At 37.5% G+C, this 22,514-nt stretch overlaps 1 protein-coding gene across 1 annotated transcript; it reads right to left on the reverse strand.

Annotated features, from left to right (window-relative positions):
* Window positions 1-11,558: 11,558 nt before the first annotated feature.
* LOC148534959 (olfactory receptor 1E16-like) lies at window positions 11,559-12,479 on the reverse strand. The gene has a single exon (XM_088464893.1). The coding sequence runs from the start codon at window positions 12,477-12,479 to the stop codon at window positions 11,559-11,561; it is 921 nt and encodes a 306-aa protein (XP_088321019.1).
* Between the last annotated feature and the right edge of the window lie 10,035 nt (window positions 12,480-22,514).

The following is a 22,514-nucleotide window of genomic DNA, read 5'->3' on the forward strand; positions in this document are numbered from 1 at the left end:
CGATGTAGTAAAAAAAGCTGCAATATGGAACTCTGGAAGATGTGTATTATTTTCCATGATTATCCATTCTCCCCTACAATACTAATAGTGAATTTTTATTGTGCTTTCTAAAATAGATTGGCATGGTAATATTACAGATGGATATTCAGGTTTTGCCTTGCTCAGAGGTTGCCTTGACAGAAAACATCCTTGACATAGGATTTCATCAGGAGAGTAAACACGCATGAATAAGACAGGACCATCAGTCAGTGCTCTCCCAGTTATCTATAAAAACAAAAAACATTTTTATAGATTTCTACAAATTATATAAATCAATTTATGGGTCTCATCTCAACTATTATACATCATAGAAAAAGATCTTTCTCAAGCTAAAATAAATCCTGTAAGGATCTGTCTTGTTTGGGCTCTAGACTGGGACCACTGGGCAAGACTGGTTAGAGCTGGAGTGAACACTAAAGCTAGGAATTAGTTCTTTCCTGCCCTCTATATGATGTTTATTTTCTCCCACAATTCTGAGTGTTGTAGAGTGACAAAGAGTAGAGCATTACTCACCATTGTAATCAAGGACTAGAGAACTTACTGTTCCAGCTTGTTTTTCACTGACACAATGAATGTGATAATATATGATAAAACGTATACCTCTGGGGAACAGTATATAATTGGGCAATTACATGATTGATCCTCTTTTTACTTTTTTTAAGTATACTTCTGTAATTCCCTCTTTTCTTAATTTATTATGTTTTCTTGAGGTGTGTTGGGAGTTTTGCTTTAAACATCACGAAGTCAGTAATTTTATGGAATTTTATGATGTTTATTTCCTATACATAATAAATAAATAAAGCTAAATATTTTTTCTGGTTAACAGATAGCATCATAAAGATAGCATTCAGGCGCTACAGAGCCATCATAAGTAGTGTATAAGGTTAGTTTTGTGGTGGTAGATTATGCCAAACTATAGCTTTCTTATTACATACTTCTGTACATCTGGTAAATTAGTAGAGCTTAATGCAGAAAGGGGCTACTTCAAGCTGTCCTTACGGCTTTAATTTCTGAATAGATGCAAATTATCTTGATTGATTGCTTGGTAAGTGTGTTTGATTACTCTCTGTAGACTCACTGTCTAGTTATGTGGTTTAGACAATCTGAGACAACTAATCATTTTAAAGAACCAAAACTGGTGCACAAGGTACTCTACCAATCCCAGACCCACAAGTAGTGGCCAGCAGTGCAATTGCAACCAAATAAAGCACCACAAAGGGGAAGAAAACCTAGTGGCCAATCTCTCTGACCATACTCTCACAACATTGGAATTTATCTTTTTACAACAAGGTCTATCTTTTGTCCCTAAAACCATTGAACTCTATAGGTGTAGATTAACAGATGACAGTAAAAAGGTTGACAGCGTCTACATAGTCAGGAGATATTAGACAGTCAATAGGTCGACTGGGACAAAAGGTTGACACACTAAAGGTCGACACGTAAGAAGGTTGACAGATACAAATGGTCAACATGGTCAAAAGTATGACACAAAAATGGTTGACACATTTTTTTTAGTTTTGTAGCCTTAATCTTCACCCTAACCCTCCCCTTGGTGAGTAACCATAACTCTGCCTCCTGGTGCCTAATCCTAACCATTGGGGTAGGTGCTTGACTCTAACCATCCCTTCTAGTGCCTAACCCTTCAGTAAGTGCCTAACTCTAACCCTCTCTCCTGGTGCCTAACTCTAACCACCAGGGTAAGTGCCTAACCCTAACCCTCCAGGTAAGTGCCTAACCCTAAACCTAATCCTAACCCTAAACATTTTTAAAAAATCATGCATCGACCATTTTTGTGTCAACCTTTTGACCCTGTCGACCATTGGTTCTACAATTAAAGACAATATTTGACCCTTTAATTTACACAAAACACTAACACTATCAACCCGGCACCCACTGCCCTAGGGTGCAAGTAATAGCTCCGGGCTATCAGTCTAGGCCTAGGGTGCCCTGGAGAGGGGGACCCCTTTATTGAGGGGGCCCCCAACTCTCCAAGGATCCTCGGCCTGGGCTGACTAGTGGTTAGGGGTAATGCTTTGGCCGGGGAAACTGGTGAAAGGTTTTCCCTGGCTGTGGCATTATCCCCCTGCTACAAAGAGTTCGGTGCTGGTTTTGGAATTTTCAGGGGACCCCTATTCGTTTTGTCCCCTGATTTTCCAGAACCTGGACCAGCTCAACAAAGGCCTTTGCTGGTTCTTAATATACAGGGGCCCCCTACGCATTTTGGCCCCTGTATTTTTCGAACCAGGAAAAGCTTTATAAAGCCCGGGGCTGGTTATGCTTTTGGGGAGGGGGTGCACATAATTTTTTTTATAATTTTAAATCTTTTACATAAGTACACACAGAAACATGCATGTATCTCATGGATATGTGCATGTTTCTGTGTTAAAATGACCTGCTCAGGATATACTCGCTAGCCTGAAGCAGGTCTATTATTTGGGGACTTTTGGTTATCTTTTTTTTGCGAGTCTAAAACAGACACCCTATTACATTGGGTGAGTTTATTGTTTTCAATGTGAAAACATCTGGATACGAGTTTGAGAATGGGGATTTTTAGTAACTCTGAAAAATGCGAGTTCTATTGAACTGACAGCCTATTACATTAGAGAGTTGTGAAAAAGTGCGAGTTTAGCACAAAAATCGCAATCTACCAAAACCAACACCCTATTATATTTGGCCCCTGGTGTCTATATAGACATTGTCAACCTTTTTACTGTCTATCTATAGTCCGGAACCCAAACTTTATCATACAGTATATGCAGAAATATATTACTCATAATTCTTTTTGGAAAACTACCACATCCATGGAAACATCATCCATAGAGTTTGATAAATTCAAGTAAACAATAGAATGCAATCACCAACTGTGCTGGAAAGAATTCACCTAGACAATAACTAAAAGTATTACCATACACAAATACAAAATCATACAATAAAGATGTTAAAGTCATTGGCACTTTCTTTTCTTTACACATTTTATACACAGTTCATCATCTTCTATAAAGTTTATACCCTATTGATGTGAAGGAACGAATCACCATTTCCAATATTCCAAGGATCTCCTGTGTGAAGTGTCACATTTGGTGTTACTATACATACCAGTGTTTATTTCCATTAGTGATTTTTGTTCCTTTTCTTATCTCTCTCTTTTTATTATTTTCTTGACTTGCCTCCATGGATTTATTTAAGAGAATGAACTGTGTATAAAATGTGTAAAGAATAGAAAACACCAAGGACTTTGATAAATGTAAAATTAAATCTAAGTTTTTTCAATACACTAATTTATTCTTCAAGACTATCTATAGGTGACTTAAGGACTTATCACAACAGCCTCCCAGCTGATGAACTTGAAGCTTTACAAAACTTGTCTCAACTACAAGGACTTGTTATTAGAGAGGCTGACAATGGTGGTTTGATTGTACTGCAAAGCTACACGGAATACCGGGATGAGATCTTTTTTCAATTGCATTGCATTGAAACATATCACAAATCAGAAATCTATACTACCATGTAATTCATGGGGCCAAATGTAACAGAGTGAGAGTTTAGAAAATGTGAGAGAAAACTCTCTAATTTTTAAACTCAGTCAATGTAATAAAGTCACAGAACATGCAAACTTGCATGTTTTTCTGGGAAATTTTTTTTTTGAACTAATAAATGCCGGCACACCTATCAGTGTTAGCTGCCAACATATATGATTATATGTTCCCACCTTGAACACAATATTAGCATAAAATCTTAAACAAATATCATATACATGCGGCGCTACTCCTGAGATGCACACAAAGTCCTTCCTGGTGCGAAGAAAAGTCCTTATTTTCAATATTTCTTAAGAGACTCAGTCCTCTGATTCATGTTATCACATATATTCCTGGCCAGTATGATTCCAACTGTATTCCAATGTAATGGCACTCAAAAAGAAAAAGGTGAGAAAGGAACGGAATATAGTGTAGTAAATTCAATTAAAATTTATTATAATGAACAATAAATATGAGATTAATACTTCTCAATCCACACAAAAAAACACATTCATAGTACAAGTACTGTATATAGATAAAAAAAGGTTCACTGGGTCAAATCTTCTATGATAAAAACAATATTAAAATTGGAACCGTACTGTGTTTGGCACCAGATTCGGTGCTTCAAAGAGAGTAAATAATGGGAGGTCTCGGATAACAACCTTCCTCCCTTCAAGCAACTCCTCCTCCTTTTACTGCTAAACTCTTACATTTTCTAAACTCTCACCCTATTACATTTGGCCCACGATGTTTATTGACAATAACAATTCCATTGGCCTTAAATAATAGTCATCACTCAGACCCAAGCGACTTATCTGTAAGTTCCATGCCCTAAACCAGAATACATTTTGCCAAAAATGACTAACCCACCCTCCTGAATTTCCAATCAACCATTGAATCTGTTAATCAGTCATTAGTCAACTTCACAGACAACTTTCTGCACCTCAGTGTTAAAATGATTCTCGGCTACAGTATCTCAAAGCTACTATTCATTTTATTATCTCCCTTTTGGATCTTCCTACTCTTCCACCATCAAGTACATTGGTAACCCTGTACATAATAAGTTTGTACATATGCATCCCACATGACAAGGGCTTTGAGGCTGTTCAAGATTTTCTAATCCAGATCTAAGTCCAGATCTCAACTATGTGATGAAACTATGACAGGTAGTATTAATAAAACATTACTTTGTTTATTATTATTATTATTATTATTATTATTATTATTATTATTATTATTATCCTTTATTTATATGGCGCCACAAGGGTTCCACAGCACCTTGCACAGTATATAAACAAATGAGCACACAACAGTTATTAACAGTACAAACAATACAGGACAAGTACATGATTTATAAACATTGCTGCATAACACCTAAATAAGCAGCAGGGTGTCAGCAACCAAGTGTTTGGTGCCATTGCAAATGACAGTAAAAGTAAGGCAATGAGAAGCACGTGAGGGAAGAGAGCCCTGCTCATAAGAGCTTTCATTCTAAAGGGGAGGGGCAGACAAACAGTGGAGACACAGATGGGCTAGATAGTGAGAAAGGAGCATAGAATAGTGGGTTAAGATGAGTGCTGGAAAGCTTTGTGGAAGAAATAGGTCTTGAGAGCCCATTTGAAGATTAGGAGCCAGAAAGCAAAGTTATGGAGGAATTTGAGCTAAGGCCATTTAAGTATAAGTTTGAACAAAACTATATTTTTTCTCAACCATACACACTGACATTATTCATTGTAATAACAGAAAATGACATAGCATTTTCATGATCTGGACAGCTCCCATGGACATTAATTTAATTAATGAAATCAATGTGACTACCTTCAATCAAATCAAATTGACCACGTCCACCAGTCTTTTGGACGTACATTTGTTTCATGTCAGAATTTGCAGGAAGGGCAGCTTTCAATGTCTTTATTCTCAAAGGAAACTTATGTAAATAATATCTTGCCTGCCAACAGCTTCTATGCCTCTTATTTTAAAGGATACCTTCTCAAATCACAATTTTTAAGAGTATGATCCCAATCAGTCCTGTAATCAATCCTGCAGAGAGATATGATGGGGGAAATTTTAATTGCTAGAGCTACAATTACTCATCTATTGAAGTAAACATCCAAAAAGTCTTGACCTTCTCAGAGCTATCCTCTTGCAAACGAAGGTAATACCAGCTACACATTTTAAAATGTTCTCAATTGTTACACAATAAAATCATAAGTCCATGGATGCATTCGGTATGAAATTCCACCACCCCAACATGGAAGGAAATCGATCGACTGTAAGGTAAGTATGAACTAACTTAACTATACCCCCTAACCCTAACCCTCCTTTAGGGTGCCTAGCCCTAACCTCCCCCCTGTGCCAAACCCTTATCCCTCCTCTAAGTGCCTTAACCTAACTCCCCCTTTTCTCCGCTGCCTAAACCTAAGTCCCCCGGGGGTGTGCCTAACCTTAGCCTACCCCCGGGGGTGCCTAGCCCTAACCCTCCCTCCCCCTAGCCTAACCCTAACCTCCCAGGGGGATGCCTAACCCTAAGTCCTCCCCGGGAACCCTAAACCTAACCCTCCCCCCCACGGCTGTCCGCGCTTGGCACCCGGCATCCCTTCAATCGGGATGCCGGGTGCTGGTGTCCTGGCGTAGGTTAGTTAACCCACGTCGGAATTCTGTAGTCTAGATGCCGGTGGTTGGCATAGTGACTGCCAGCATCTTACCGTATCCCCCATGGACATAGTACATGCTGTTAAAGACCTTTGGCCTATTTTAAGCATTGGCAAGGCCCTTCCAGCTCTACACAATACTAGGCCACTGATGTTTTTTCAAAGCAGTAAAAATATCAAAACAATGTTGATCAGTCCACTGATAGATTTTGACAAAGGCACTAATCACAAGTAAGAGAGGATGCTTCAAATGCAATAAATTCACAATTTGCAAACACACAAATTATGCTAGAATAATTTCATCACCCCTAATTAATACTTATATAATGTTATACAGAGTCCAATGTCTGAGTTCCTTTGTAATTTGTGCCTTGTCAAATATGGTACATAGGCAAAATGGAATATACTTTCCAAAAACAGATGAATGACTGTACATAGTTTGGCTATTAAAAAGCCTTACAAGGCCTGTAGCTGATCACAAATCCAAACATGATCTCAGTTACCTTCATCACATCATCATTAATAATTTCCCAAATCTGGACTCTATGATCAAAACAAAAAGAAAAATAATGGTGCTGTGGAATACCTTGAACAGAAATTTGTTTAATAATAAAAAAGATTTCAGCTATGTCAAAATATAATTTGATCTATGTATTTATGTATATAAAAATAAGTTTAATATATAACAAACATTCTTTACTAATAAAAACACACATGAATGTACATGTAAAAAACAGTCATATAACTGTCAAAATGTTATAATATGGCTCAAAAATTTAACACCAGATATTAAAAAAAAATAATCAGTAACGGTTGATGTTACAAATGGCTAACTAACTAACTAACTAACTAACTAACTAACTAACTAACTAAATAACTAACTAACTAACTAACTAACAAAACATCATATCTGCTTAGAAAACAAATTTGTGCTTAAAGAAAACGTAACCAGAGTATTGTACTATTATAATTTCTTATTAAAATGTCCTTTGGCACATTGCATTATTAACAATTAGCTGGGATACCTGGCATTGTCCAGGTTGAAGACTGGACCCTAAAGCACACCTGCAGCCTTTGTTTACATTGTCCTAATTTATAACCCCATTCCATTGATCCTGAAAAGGACCCCACTGTTTGCTAACATGCTTGCAAACAGTGTTGTAACTACTGTGGGTGCAAGGTGTGTGGCTGCTTAGGTACCTGAGCTTCCTCTACCTGCCAGTGCACCAGCTGTAATTAGCTGGTGGCCAGCCCCAAATCCACACCTGCTGGCTGCTGATGGCACACGGGGAGGTAAGTTGCTGAGTGGGCATAATGTGTAAGGGGCACTACTATTGTGTGGAATAATGTGTTATATGGGGCACTACTACTATGTGGCATAATCTGTAAAGGGCTTACCGTGTGTGTAAGGGGCATTACTGTGTGGCATGATGTATAAGGGAAACTACTACCATATGACATAATGTGTACAAGGGTTACTACTGTGTGGCATAAACTTAATGGTTTCTGTGGAGGGCCCTTTTAAGATCTTGCTATGTGGCCCACAAAGTTGTAGTCATGCCCTTGCATGCAAACACAGAGGCTCTGAATTTAATATGAACTTGCATGTGTCATCAAGTTTCCTTTGTCTGAGGTTAAAATTATACTTTTTGTTTTTTCACAGGTTTTTGGCAGATTGCCAATTTCCACTTGAGCCGGCCCTAGAACCTGTGTAATATAAGAATATCCCCATTTTTAGGGATTGTGTGACAGTATGTGGCGCTGACGAAGTTCAAACAGAGGCACAGCCTAATCCTGGTCAAACTACACAACCATGCCAAATTTGGTGGAGCTAGGTCCAAAACTCTGGCCATGCATAATGGACAAAAAGATGGATAGACGGACAGACAGATATGCTTTCTCACCTATTATACTAATTGAAAGTCATGCCCACCTTCATTTTATATATTAAATATGTGTGTGTTTGTGTAGACCTTGCATGGCATATTACTAAAATTAATCTCTGCAGTAATAATAATAATAATAATAATAATAATAATAATAATAATAATAATAATAATAATAATAATAATAATAATTTCAGGCTTGCTGCCATCTACTGGATTTGGGATACTGGGTTCTTTCTTTCTTGGTTAGTCTGGTGGTTCTGTAGGAGGACACCTGGATGAGACTAGTGCACCTGTAGCTGCCCTATTTACCAACTCTTGGTGAACTCCAATCAGCCAATCAGCTCAGCCAATTACATTATCTTAGTCCAGTAGGCAGGCTTTTCAAACTTACTTAACTGGCACTGCAATGATAGGTCTTTGTCTCACCTTCCTAGGTGGCTGCCTCTCTGACTGTATTAAACATTCATGTGCTCCAATGTCTCTATTGAGCTCCTATGTGCTTTACTCCAGCATTTCAAACTACACCTATGTGCCATACTCCCAAATGTTGCAGCCATACTGCTGTGTGCTGTGCCCTAATGCCTCTATTGTCCATCTGTTCAATGTCCTTCAGCATTCCAAGCCACACTGCTATGTGCCATGTTCCAGTGTAGCTACTTGTCCAAATTTACCAAAATTAAATGTACCAAATGTAAAAAAACAGCAAGTTTTACCAAAATCTTAACCCTAAAAGGTCCTGAACTTTAACTGGTTGTATATCTAACACGAAAAAACCCTGTACACTCTAATTGTACATTGAGTAATGCATTTACAAAAAATTGGAAAAAGGTGTCATTTTGCCAAACAGGAAGTGGAGGAAAACAATGACATTTAAAAATTTGGACTATTCCAAATAATATATTTTTAATCTATCACTCTGAAATTCTGCATGAAGCACCTCTGGTTGTTTCTCTGTGGCCGTTTCATATTGATACTGTACATTTGATACATTTTAATGTGTAGCCCATCAAACAACATGAGCTTCATCTCACAAGATTAACATGTCAGAATTCGGTTTGTTCAATTCAGCCTTAATATAGAGTCACAATATAATGGAAAATCATCCAGTAATTCCATTTATGAATAATATGCCCAAGATCCACAAGGATTCACTGAAGCTGCCCGGCAGGAGGTTAACTTATTCAGTTGGCTTCAATGTACCTAAGTACACATGAATTACACAACATCCTCACTTCCTACTTGACATTGTGGACTTACTTCACAAACTACAGGCATTACCACCACTACCCATAGATTATCTGCTCTGCAGCATTAACGTATTGAGCCTGTATAAGATGATACCTCATCCAGAAGTACTGACAGAAGTCACAATTTGTTTTAACAAAATAACCCTAATTTTCAAAGATTTAATCCTAATAAGCAACAAAAATTACTTGGTTTCGGGATCTAGGGAGGCCTCAAGTTTAAAAGCCCCTTTAGTCTTATGAGACACCAATATGGTAAAACATTGAGAAGGTTTCATGGAATGGGATTAATATAAAGGAACTTAGTAAAGTCTCCCCATCACTAACTTGCTCATAAGCTTTCTGGTTTGAAAGGACAATCAACAACTACAGTGATGGATCTTGAAATTTGTTAGCATTTCTCTGAAGACAATTTTGAATGACTGTTTCCTGGGTTCCTTTGGCAGAGTTACCGGCATTACAAGGCAATGTACCAACTTGATAGTAGACTGATACAGTAGGTCACTTTGTTTTCCTAAACCATTTTATGAAAAGTATTATCCAGATAGATACATCCAGCTATAAGATTGTCAAGTGTTGAAGGCAATACCCTCAAGGCAAGTAGTTTTTTTATTCTAGATGAGCAGTTATACAGAAAAGCATCACCCTGTTCCCATAAGCAGGTCTGCTAAAGTGTAGCCAGACAAAACAGAACTGATAAATGCCGATTTGGCATTTTTGGATGCAAAATTACCAGAAGTTCAAAATGTGTAGAACAAGGATTAGGAAACATTTTGCAGGCTTAGGAACCCTGTCATACTTATGAGGGCTAGGATTCGGAATACAGAATGGGATGCAGCTCTTACTGCTGGTTGTTATCTAGAGATTAAGTGCTTGTGCTTCTGGAGCTCCAGTGGCTGGAGTGCAGAGGAACGTCATCCGACACCATAAAACAAAACCAGCAAATGACCATACACTATAAATTTTGAGTAAAATAATGGCACCAAAAGTTTGCATAGCTAGAGTTTTTGGTAGGAATTAATACTATGTAACCAATATTTATTGGAAGTTCTGAGATAGAGGCATGAGACATGAGGAATCAAATAAGGACTATCACAGAAAATGTATCTTTGAACATTAGATATACGTATACAGGGAGGCGATTGCTGCTCAGGTCTGCTACTACCCTCTCCCCCTTCCTCCTTAGTGTGACTCCTGTGAGTGGCAGCGCCCAGTCCACAAAGCTGTGTGTTGAGCTGCAGTGAGTATGGGGAGACTGCTGCTGTTGCTGAGTGCAACAGCGGTCTCCTCTGCCACTGGCTGAGGGGCACAACGGGACACCCCGGCTTCATGTAGCTGCAGATGCTGTTTTCTTTTTTTTTTTTGTGTAAGGAGGCATGTCCACAACTCCTTTCATTACCCAGGCCCTGCCATGCTTTCTATAGCCCTGTACATTTGGTAAAAAATTTCTTTAACCATTAAATTTTAGTTATACAGTGGAATTTTTAGATTATGACTCATCACAATTTACTATAGCAGGACCCTTTTACATCTTTGTCTGTTAATATCCATTATTGTTTTATGACATTTTTATTACTTTTTTTTAACCCATTGTAAAGCAAAAATTTAATATACTGGCATGTAAATGTTTATATATAAATCACACCTTGAAGTGTACAACATGTGATAAATTCTAAATGAAATAAGATGGAGGAATCATGGTTTAAATTTACATTTAATATACATTTTTTTTGTTTATTTTATTTATTTCTCTTATTTTGGTCTCCTGTTTTTTTGGTTCCAGTTTAGTTCTTCAGTTCAATTTGGTTTACATGCTAGTTTAATCACCTCCTTTTGTTTCATGTTGGACACTTTTGTTGTGTTTGAATTCAATTGGCCCTTTGACCCTTGTTAGAGACAAATCTTTCCAATGTTCCAGATATGAGAATCAATGCATATACACTGACCACTATACACCTTCCTTACACAGCATCTGGAGTATACTCAGATACACTGACTGCCATCACAATATGGCATGAAATTCAAGCACCACATTACTGTTATTTAACATGAGAAATGCAGCCACAGGACAATAACAGAACACTATCAGGAAACAAGTATACATTTAAAGAGCCCTCAATGCCCCATAATCTGAGGAACTAACCACTTAGAAGAAAACACCTCAAACCTACTATTTATATTAATTTACTTAAACATAATTATCTTATTTATTAGTTTACCTTATTTTACCTCAAAGATTCTCTTTATTGCTCTCTTTACATCTTTATTCTGTAAACTGTATATCAGCGGGTTTAACATGGGTGTAACAACTGTGTACAGTATGGTGAAAATCAGCTCCAGGACTTTGTAGTGGTCATTGGATGGCATCAAATACACAGATGCAGCTGTCCCGTAAAATGTGATGAGGACAGTGAGGTGGGATGAGCAGGTGGAGAAGGCTTTTTTCCTGCCATCTCTGGATTTAATCTGCAAGATGGCGCTAACAATTTTTATATAAGACATCAAACTGGAGAAGAATGGACAGAATCCGAAAACCAACAATTCTATATAAATCACAATAAAAAACACCTCTGTATTTTTGCAGGAGATCTTCATGAGAGATTTAGCATCACAGAAGTATTGGTGAATTATAGATGAATTACAGAAATACACATTTGAGGCTGACAAAGTGACTAGTAAAGAGTTTAAACATCCAGATACCCATATGGCAGCTGTGAGTTGCATACACAGGTTCCTATTGATGATACGGTGATAGTGTAAAGGTTTACAGATAGCAACATACCGGTCATAGGCCATTGTGAATAAAAGGACATCTTCTGTGCATCCAGTTTCCCAATAAAAATACATCTGGGTAAAGCACTGTATGAAGGACACTGTGTAATTCCCAGACAGTAACATGTACAGCAGCTTAGGGACAGTGACTGTTGTGTAACAAAGATCAATCAAGGACAAATTACAAAGAAACAGATACATTGGGGTGTGTAGATGATCATTACTATTTATGACTGTTATTATAACAGAATTCAATAGCAACCCCATTATATATAACAAGAGAAACACAGTAAAAACTAAAGGTTTATATTCTGAACTAGCAAAAATAGCTGCAATATGGAACTCGGCAAGTGATGTGTGATTATCCATTATCATACAACAAGGAGAAAAAAAAGTTAGAATAATTAGAAGATTAGCTTTTCTAAAATGCTTTATAATTAGGTACTAATCAAACACCTTTGAACCTAGAAACAGTAGCATTCAGTATAATACAGTCATCATTCCCATGGAAACAATTGAAGCAATGATTTAATTACTTATGGTTTCTGAAAATACAAGGCCTAGTTGCATGTCCAAATGCAGCCGCATTCTGAATGAGAATAGATTAGAAGCAGAATTTGAGATGATTGTCTGAACATTGTCAATTTGAATTGGGACTCTCAGATGTATTCAGAGACAGGCTGGTGTGTGGTATGCACTGTGAATGTAAAACAAATATTATTATAGGAATTAGGGATAACATTAGACCATTCAGTAATTATTGCAATTTCATTAGATATGGCTAAAAAGAATGAGTTATTACAAAAGGGGCTTGAATGTAAGACACAAAACAGTTGTGTGGGCAGACCTCAATTGAAACAGTTACTGTTATTTTAAATATAAAAAATGCAAGAAAAGTACTGTAATTATTTATTTTTTAAAGATTATGCAGGTCAGTAAGAGAATACAATAAAGTACATAAATAACAAACTCACCATGAATTAAATCATCCTTTACTGGTACAGAAGGTGACAAAAAATAGTCTGACTCAAATGACAGTCATATAATAAGAATATGCTTATCTACTTGTGAAGTGCACAGTGTTGCGGTAGCAGGCGGCCAAGTAAAAGAAGTAAAGTTAAAAATGTTATAGAGATGCGCTATTAAAATCTTTATAGTAAAAGATAATTACAATTATTTGCCGAAATGCTGTTCTGAAAAACCCTCTGTATTGTTGAATACATATATTGGAGAAACAGTCTCTCCTACAGGGAAAATGAAAGTTGACATGAAATACAAACGGAAAGTGCAGATATAATATTTTAATATATTACAATATAGTAGACCAGCAGTACTTGGCTTTGAATGGGTAATCAAAATTCTAGCTGCCTGGTAGTCTACTTAACCATTGCAGATGTCAACGACTGCAGTAAGAAACAATGACCCTAGTATTTAAAGATTATATAACCTGATAACTGATGCACAGCCCATATTTGAAAAATCATTGAGGTTGAGAACCACTGTTCTAGATGATAAAGCTACACCATAATTTCACAAAGCCTGTACCAATTGTTGTTCTTCCAAGGATTGAAGCTGAAGAAACTAAAAGGTTCAGGAATTTTGTCACATTTTGGATTGAGCTAATGGGCCATGTCTATAATTCCAGTACTGGAGAATGGTACAGCGAGTAACTTTTGCATATATGGAAACCTTACAACAATGATTAATCCAGTGGTGCTCACTGTACAATATCTACTACCATAGAGTGAGGACATCTTTCCAGAACTGTTGGGTGGAGACCACATTACAAAAATAGATTTGGCACAAGCTTATTTACATATTGAGATTGAAAAGACATGAAAGAAATACTAGTCAAGCAATGAATGTACAGGTCTATTTCAGAACAGAAATATTGCTTTTTGAAGTATGATAGAAGCCAGTAGGCAGGCTTGGTGAACTGGTCAGCCATTTATTGGAATGAGCTATGAATTATCATGTTACCCAAACAGCTAGTAGCTGGGGGAATGGTTTCAGGCTTTATAAGTTGATAAAAGTTACAGTGCAGTTTGACAGAGGCCTCTTTACTTCAAGCTTCACTTCCTCCCTTCTTGTGTATTATGTTGTCTTGGCTCTGGTTGTTGCACTGATGTTGCTTTTGTGTGCATGTTTGTTTGCTTGATATGAGCATGGCTTTGTACAGAGATCAAGAACATTGATCTTAGTAAAAGAAAATTGAATCCGTACTCAATGCAGAGGAACAAATTGGATAGAATTGGTTACTCTACAGAAGACCAAAAGACATTGGGCCAATGTACTGCAATTACTATGAATCACAGTTATCAACAGTCGTTAACTCACTTCATTTACCAGCCTGGACCATAAAAATCAAATCAGTAACATTTAAATTGTAATTGTTGCTCATTGTGATCTCACAGGCAAAATAACATCTGAGAATTTTGTTCACACACAGCAATTAGTGTGGCCAGTTTCAATAATGATAGGAAAGGAAAGTTGTTTTTAAGGGGCTTAGTTTCACACGCAAACACACACACAAAGCAGTCACCCATTGTTACACATACACAGTCACTCTTTGTCTTGTTCACACACACACAAACACATAGCAGTCACCCATCGTCATACACAGTCATCCATTGTTGCACACACACACACAGCGCAGTTACCCAATGTCACACACATGCAATTATGTACTATCTCGCACATACTGTACATACATACGCACATAGCAGTCTTACACAATTACACACACACACAGCAGTCACCCATTCTCTCACACACGCTGCATCTACCCCATGATCCACACAAGTGGACTCATCATGAGCCACCTTGCAGGCTTTGAGCTGCTGGCTGTAATGGGCTCTCTTCACTTATTTTTCAGGGGCTCAGTCAGTGACCAATGCTGTGTCTCTCTCTCAGTTAAGAGATGCAGAGCAGAGGTAAAGGGAAGGAGCAGAGGTGAGCAGGTTGTACATAAAAAGAGCTGCACAACCTGTGTTATTAGCAATGCCTCTACTGGTATGCTGATGTTGCCTTCATCCCTGAAGTAATAGACTGCTGTCTTTTGCTATTAACTGACTCATGCTATGTCCCTGCACAGGCTAAGGTCTTAATGATGTTAGGATGAAATTTACTAAACATCGGTTTTGACTCTCATTTGATTGGTTCCCGATGCCCATCAGTTTTTGAAGAGATAAATGTTGTCATATGATCACATAAACCATTGTTTTTGTTGTTTATATAAGTATCTGTGCAAAGATAGGGAAGCTAGCACTTGTGTACTTAATAATCAATGTATTAATATTGTTATAATGTTATATTCACAGCACCACTAAGAGGATCTGGAACCGCCAGAACCAGACCAACAGCATAGAATGAAGTAGCAGGTAAGTTACTGTATTGTCAATGCATGTTTTTCTGTTGCCAGAGGTGTCCTATTTACTTTAGAAAAATGTGTTATTCTTCCACAGGACAATCATGAGCAGCTGCTGACCATCTACTGGGCAGTAAGCTGAGGAAGATGGGTTGGGACATCCTGCAGCAATTCTCCTCCATCTTCAGTTAATGCTGCTCAGGAGGAACCAGCTGGTGAGTTCATCCTCTTTTCAGAAAGAAAACATTATAACTAAACACTTTCTTTTCAGTATATGATACACATTGTTCTAAGAACCACAACATCAGAAATCCTAGTCATACAGGTCATACTGACTCATTCTTACAGACACACCTTCTTTCTTTTTATTATCTAGACCTTTAAAAACAATACATTCAAACATTGCAATGTGTGTCTTACTTTTCTAATTCATTTTTTTCCTTTTGGAAAAGTAATGTCATGAAATGACTATGCTGATTGCTTTTGGAAATTTGCATTACAATTTCCTCCACATGGTTTAACAATGTGCACATGTCCATAATAGAAATGGTTATGTTATGTTTTGTTTTTAGAGTTTTTCAATAGTCTAGATCCTTGGTGGCTAACCTTGACACTCCAGATGTTGTGGAACTACATATCCCAGCATGCACTGCTACTATTTTGCTATTAGGGCATGCTAAAACTGTGGCAAGCATGCTGGGATATGTAGTTCCACAACATCTGGAGTGTCAAGGTTAGCCACCACTGGTCTAGATGAAAATGATGCTTATTTTTTCACAATTGTTACATTTACAGTACTTAGTTTTAGTGGTTTAGAGAACAACTACATGACATTACCTTAAACAGTGTGTCAGAACATCAAAGGCAAGTATACTTACATGTGAAGTAGTTGTTAATCAGAGACTATGACACCTACCTCTCCCATCTGTACTCTGAAAGTCACCTGTTGTTAAGACCCTAGGCAAGGTCTCAGATATTGTTCTCTGCTCCTGTCTATTGCATAATCTGGCATTAAACAAGCTTGCCTCAATAGATTATGCTCCTTGTCTATTGCAGAATTTAAAGGCACAGGTTGGTTTAATGCCAGATTATGAAAAAGAAAACAGCTGTATAAAAGCACACTACCAGACTTATCAAGACACCTGAACCAAATTTTTAACAGTATAAATGTGTGCTCTGTAACAGATCTAGATGTTTTTTCCTGAATCTAAATATATTTATTCTCAGCAGGAATCTGTAGTAATCATAATGTGTCAGTCCAGAAGTAACAGCCATAGCTAGAATAACATGTTGATAAAAATAAACAGTTAAGTCAATGGGAAAACAAAACAAAACACATACCCAGCAACCAGACTCCATCATGATTCCCTCCTCAAATTTCTAAAATGTGTGAAATGAACCAGGATAGCCAACTACAGTACAACACTCATTATTTTAATTTTGCATCACAGGCAACATGCACATACTGTATAGAAGGCATGATGCCTAGTAATAAAGATATTGGCCTTTTGCCTAGGTGGTCTCAGCCCAATGTGTGTGCAGTCTATTTTTCAGAAAAGTAGGCATGCCTGCAAAACTAGAGAAAGCTACCCTTAGCTCATGCAACTGGGTTTCCTGGCTGGTGAAGCAGATTCAAGAGTCTTCAGGATTTTCAGAACCTGGGAGAGATGGTAAGAGAATGTTGATTGTCTTATGCTTACCACTTGAGATGTTAAAAAATGAAGTAAAGGCCTAGCACTGATCTTGATCTTACATTGTCTATTCCTTTTTGAGGTCATACAGGTTCATTAAGTTTGTGTTCTCCAATCAGCTGCTGGTGCTCCCTGGATTCTGTCTCCTGGCTCCTAGTACATATTGTAGTAGTGGTAGTGTAAGTGGTGAGCATGGAATTTTCTGCAAATGCCATATTGCCTACATACACAGAACTGCATTAGCTTGCATTAGCTTGTGCCCTGTTTTATAGGCATAATGATGAAACCTTGATCAATTGAATGTGTTAACACATATCAACTTGCCACTTATTAGCTAGTCATTCATTTGGCTGGGTTTGTCAGTGGCTTTTCTCCAGGTCCTAAAGTTAATATTTATTAAATTAAAGGGCTTCTATACTTCCAATGATAAAACCATTGTTGATCAAAATATGTAATATTAGTAGAGTCATCAATTGAGTCAACAGAAATGATGCATTGTTATATAAAGATTATAACTTGCATTTAAAGGTTGGCTGAAACATGGCAACTCTTTAATTCTCAACAAAATACGCTTACATTTCTGTATGTCAAGGAACATTGTCTAGTTTTGGAGTAATAGTGCCTACCAAGTTTCATGGAATAGTTTGTAAATATTATATGAAGGCCACAACAGAGCAGTGAAAATGAATTCTCAACTAGTAGTTGTGTGTGTGTGTGTGTGGTGGCCTAGGTTGGACAAGCCAAACAGTAGATCAATTAGTTACCATCCAATAGGTCTATTGAAAAAACAAGGTCTGACCCACCTCAGGCATGATGGACTTCATCTACAAATCAAATGCATCCATAGGAGAATTTTGAATTAAAAGAAATTCCAAATTATATGATACTCTGCTTGATTGCAGCAGAACAAGTCAACTTGATTTTTGATACCTTGGAATTTAACTGATAAACCTCTAATGACATATTGTATCTGTCACAAGTCACCGGCGTGCCATGTTACATCCTCGTGCCACGGTTGTCGCTCCTCTTCTGGGACGTCCTGTTCTCCGGCCACACATCCAGAAGATTTCCTCTGTTGCTAGGCAGTGCAGATGCCGTACTTGGTCAGCATCTACAGTTCCTAGGAGATGCTCCTTGGAATTTAACTGCTAAACCTATAATTACATATTATATATCTGTCACAAGTTGTCGGCGTGCCTTGTTACATCCTCGTGCCCCGGCTGTCACTCCTCTTCCGGGACAGCATGTTCTCCAGCCACATATTCAGACAGTTCCCTCTTTTGCTAGGCAGCATGGACGCTGTACTGGGATGCAGCATAGAATTCCTTGGAGATGGACATGCTGAGCTGGTTAGATCTAATCAATATTTAAGAATTGTGAAGGATCTAAAATAACTACACAGTTGGGAATGTATTTTATCCACATGACAAAAAGTTCATACTGATGTTGCCAGTCCATTCATTGGTGGATGCACATTCCGTATAACCTGAGGTCAGCAATATAAAGACTAGGTTGTAGTAGAAGCAAAGGGAATGTCTCCGCACAGGTAATTAAATATAATTATATCTAGAATATAAGATTTCATCACAAAAATTATAGATGAATGATAATATATGTCCAATGTGTCAAATGCCATCAACATATAAAGCTGGAGGTGCTCCCCTAGAGTTTGATAACAGTATTGTACAAAAGGGGGAACACAAACTCTTTTTTGTAGGGACACAAACTTAGTTTAATGTGGTATAAACAGTATTTATGATTGCATTATTAAAACAAAACATATATTTAAAAAATGTAAAGCACATATAATGTCTCACAAAAGGGAAATTATAAATCTCATCATAAATTGATGATAACAGTTCCCCAGGGCATTGTTCTCATTATTCATTTCTTATTTGCATACTCAATCATCCCTGGAGATGTCATCAGTGTGATCATAATATTTTGTCAAAGGGTGAAAAATAATTGGTGTAGTCAGATTTTCTACAGCAAAATTGCATACATACATAATTCGATCCTACAGGTTATGTATGTATAATATGTTAGTCCTTCCTTATTCCTGACAAAGATATATATTGTAGCTCAATTTTGACTCTCTAATATTTGATGTGATAGAAAGAATAGCATGGTCTAAAAGAACTGCTCATACAGAGGAGTAAGATTCTACTTTTTATCATCTGCTAAGGAGCATCCGAAGACAAATGAGTGTCCCACATCCTCAGTGGCAGTTATAATAGTAGGAACGATGTAGTGAATAGCAGATATAAGGAAAAGAGAGAACTAGTGAAATCATGCATCTGCATTCAAATCTCTTGCTTCCAATGCCCGTGCAGAGGAGATATGATGAGAGTACATTGAAGGACTTCACAGTTCACTTTAATGAGTGCTTCTACTGTCAGATAAACTGTGTCTGGCTCCTGCAGACAAGTACCGTTGAGAGTGCGAAACAAAGAGTAAAGGCTATCATGTACCAGAAAGTCTACATTGACTGAGAGAGACAATTGTACAATAGATTTATGTACCAACAAACATTTCAATTCTGTAGGTCCGATTGTAAACCATATATGATTTGTTTATTTAAACAAATCATATATGGTTTACAATCGGACCTATAGAATTTAAGTGTCTTTCTTTATTTTTTTGTGGGTATAGAGACATAGATCTATTGTACAATTACCTCTCTCAGTCAATGTAGACTTTCTAGTACATGATTTGTTTTAATAATGCAATAATAAAAACTGTTTTTAATTTTATCAGATGGAACTAAGTTTGTGCCCCCACTAAAAAAGAGCTTTCTTTCCCCCTTTTGTAAAAGACTAAGTTGTCATAGAAAGCTTTACTAGCTAAGAAACATATCTATCTATCTATCTATCTATCTATCTATCTATCTATCTATCTATCTATCTCATATTTATCTATCTATATCTCTATCTATCTCATATCTATCTATCTCATATCTATCTATCTCTCTATCTATCTATCACATATATTTGTCTGCAAATATATTATGTCATGCTTACAAATCAATTGGCTTATAACTAAAGGTCAAAATTGCCACTACTAGTAGAATAACACAATGAAATTATTTATTTAAACATCCATACATACTGTACATTATGCATGTGATTAGATCATGTGTGTAAGGCAGACTACAGTATTTCTCTACAGTCCTAAAAAATATATTGATGTAATAATAAATACACTACAAACAATGATATATTATCCTGGCTCTTTGAATATGTATCAAACATTGCAGCCTGATACATATATGAAGTTTAGACTTGAAAACTATGCTCTATTTATTCATCTTTATTTACAGGTAAGATAAATGAAAGGATGGCCTTGAGGGCTAAGGTATGGTTTGAGAGCCAAGGTACAGCTTAAAGAGCCAAGGGGCGGCTTTGAGAGCCAAGGTGCAGATTTGAGAGCCAAGGTGTGGCTTTAAGAGCCAAGGTGTGGCTTTGAGACCTGAGATGATATTTAGACTGCAGTATGCAGCCTTGGGGGCCGTGGTGTGGCTTTGAGAGCCAAAGTGCAGCTTCGAGAGCCATGGTGCATCTTTAAGAGCCAAGGTGTGGCTTTAAGAGCCAAGGTGCGGCTTTGAGACCTGAGATGGTATTTCGACTGCAGGATGCAGCCTTGAGAGCTGAGGTGTGGCTTTAAGAGCCGAGTTGCAGCATTGAGAGCTAAAATGGCATTTTGACTGCAGGATGCAGCCTAGAGGGCTGAGGTTACTTGAATAGCTCAGAAGTCAATTACTATAGTTGGCACGAGAGTGGTGAGATCAAAGTTACAGGTCAGAGTGTAGGTAATCACTGCTCATAGTACTGCCAAACTCTGGGTGGAATAGCGAGAGTTGCAGGAAGAAGTAGTCATAAAGCAGAGGTAGTACATGAATAACAGGCACAGAAGGACAGGAACACGTCTGTCAGGAACCTGATTAACACATACAGACATGCTATAGCCAGCAAGATGGCGCTGACTCAGTGGACTTATAAAAGATAAGAGACCAATAGCTACATGGCAGGTGATTGAGGATGTACCACATGTGAGAGGGAACACATCAGCCAGTATTCCCAGGATCCAGTGTAGCAGCTTGGCATCTCCATCTCCTAGGAACTGTAGATGCCGACCAAGTACGGCATCCGCACTGCCTAGCAACAAAGGAAACCTTCTGGATGTGCGGCCAGAGAACAGGACATCCCAGAAGAGGAGTGACAACCGGAGCACGAGGATGTAACAAGGCACGTTGGTGACTTGTGGCAGATACAATATGTCATTATAGGTTTGCCAGTCAAATTCCAAGGTATCATAAACAAGTTGGCTTGTTCTGCCTCAATCAGGCAGAGTAGCATATAATTTGGAATTTCTTTATATTCAAAATTCTCCTATGGAAGTTTTTGATTTGTAGATGGAGTCCATCATGCCTGAGATGGGTCAGACCTTGTGTTTTCAATAGACCTATTGGATGGTAGTTAATTGATCTACTATTTGGCTTGTCATGCCACAGCAGTTTCTTACTGGGTATTGGACTTGTTTAAAATAAAAGAATAATTTTCACATAATTGAAGTAGGAATGGTAAAAAAGGGAAAAACGTACATTTTGTATCAGTAAACAGGGCTTACATCATTTTTTCTGAAAAAACTGGATAATACGTATAAATCTCTACCTGGTATACAATAAAGTCCATCTTTGTGATATATCTTTAATGGTTTAGGCAGTGTAAGCCAAGGAAATGCTCGGATGTCTGTTTTTCCATTGGATTGCTTCACTAAAATCATCACTGCTAGGCTCCTTTTTGTCAGACAGTAATGTGTCATACACCTAAACCTTCCTCAACAGATGCTCTATAGAATAGTTAGAACTGCACCAATATCTGTCCAGTGGTTCTCGAGATTAGCCCGAACAAACAGACAGACATCTAACTGAGACTTTATTTTATACTATATATAGATTATATTTTAATTCAAGCAATTTCTTTTAATCCTAATACTTACTAAATTATATTATATTTAAACAATTACCTATTTGGTAACACAGAAAAATTCCAGAGACTATTCAAACACTTCACAGAATTGTACAGCTTTGCGCCGATGGATTATGAGAAAGATTTGTTCATACATTCTTTCCAGAAAGCTATAAAGGCCATGAGCCACAAGCAAATCACAACACAAAGGTTAAAATTTCTTATTTGGAGTGCTCTGCTATTTACTATTTCTTATAACACTTGAGGGAGGTGAGATGCATGTGACTGACTGCAACAAGGTCAGGTTCTTTGTTTTATTCAGCTTGAGGAACCATGTTCAATAGCTTTGGTTTAGAAATATAAGAAGAATATTGGCCGC

Source organism: Taudactylus pleione, unplaced genomic scaffold (assembly GCF_031769625.1).
Source record: "Taudactylus pleione unplaced genomic scaffold, aTauple2 ptg000061l, whole genome shotgun sequence".
In the NCBI taxonomy this organism is placed as follows: Eukaryota; Metazoa; Chordata; class Amphibia; order Anura; family Myobatrachidae; genus Taudactylus; species Taudactylus pleione.

What these genes read in the sequence shown, in the direction of transcription:
- LOC148534959 (XM_088464893.1), bottom strand. Translation starts at nt 12,479, where the DNA reads ATGGATAATCACACATCACTTGCCGAGTTCCATATTGCAGCTATTTTT.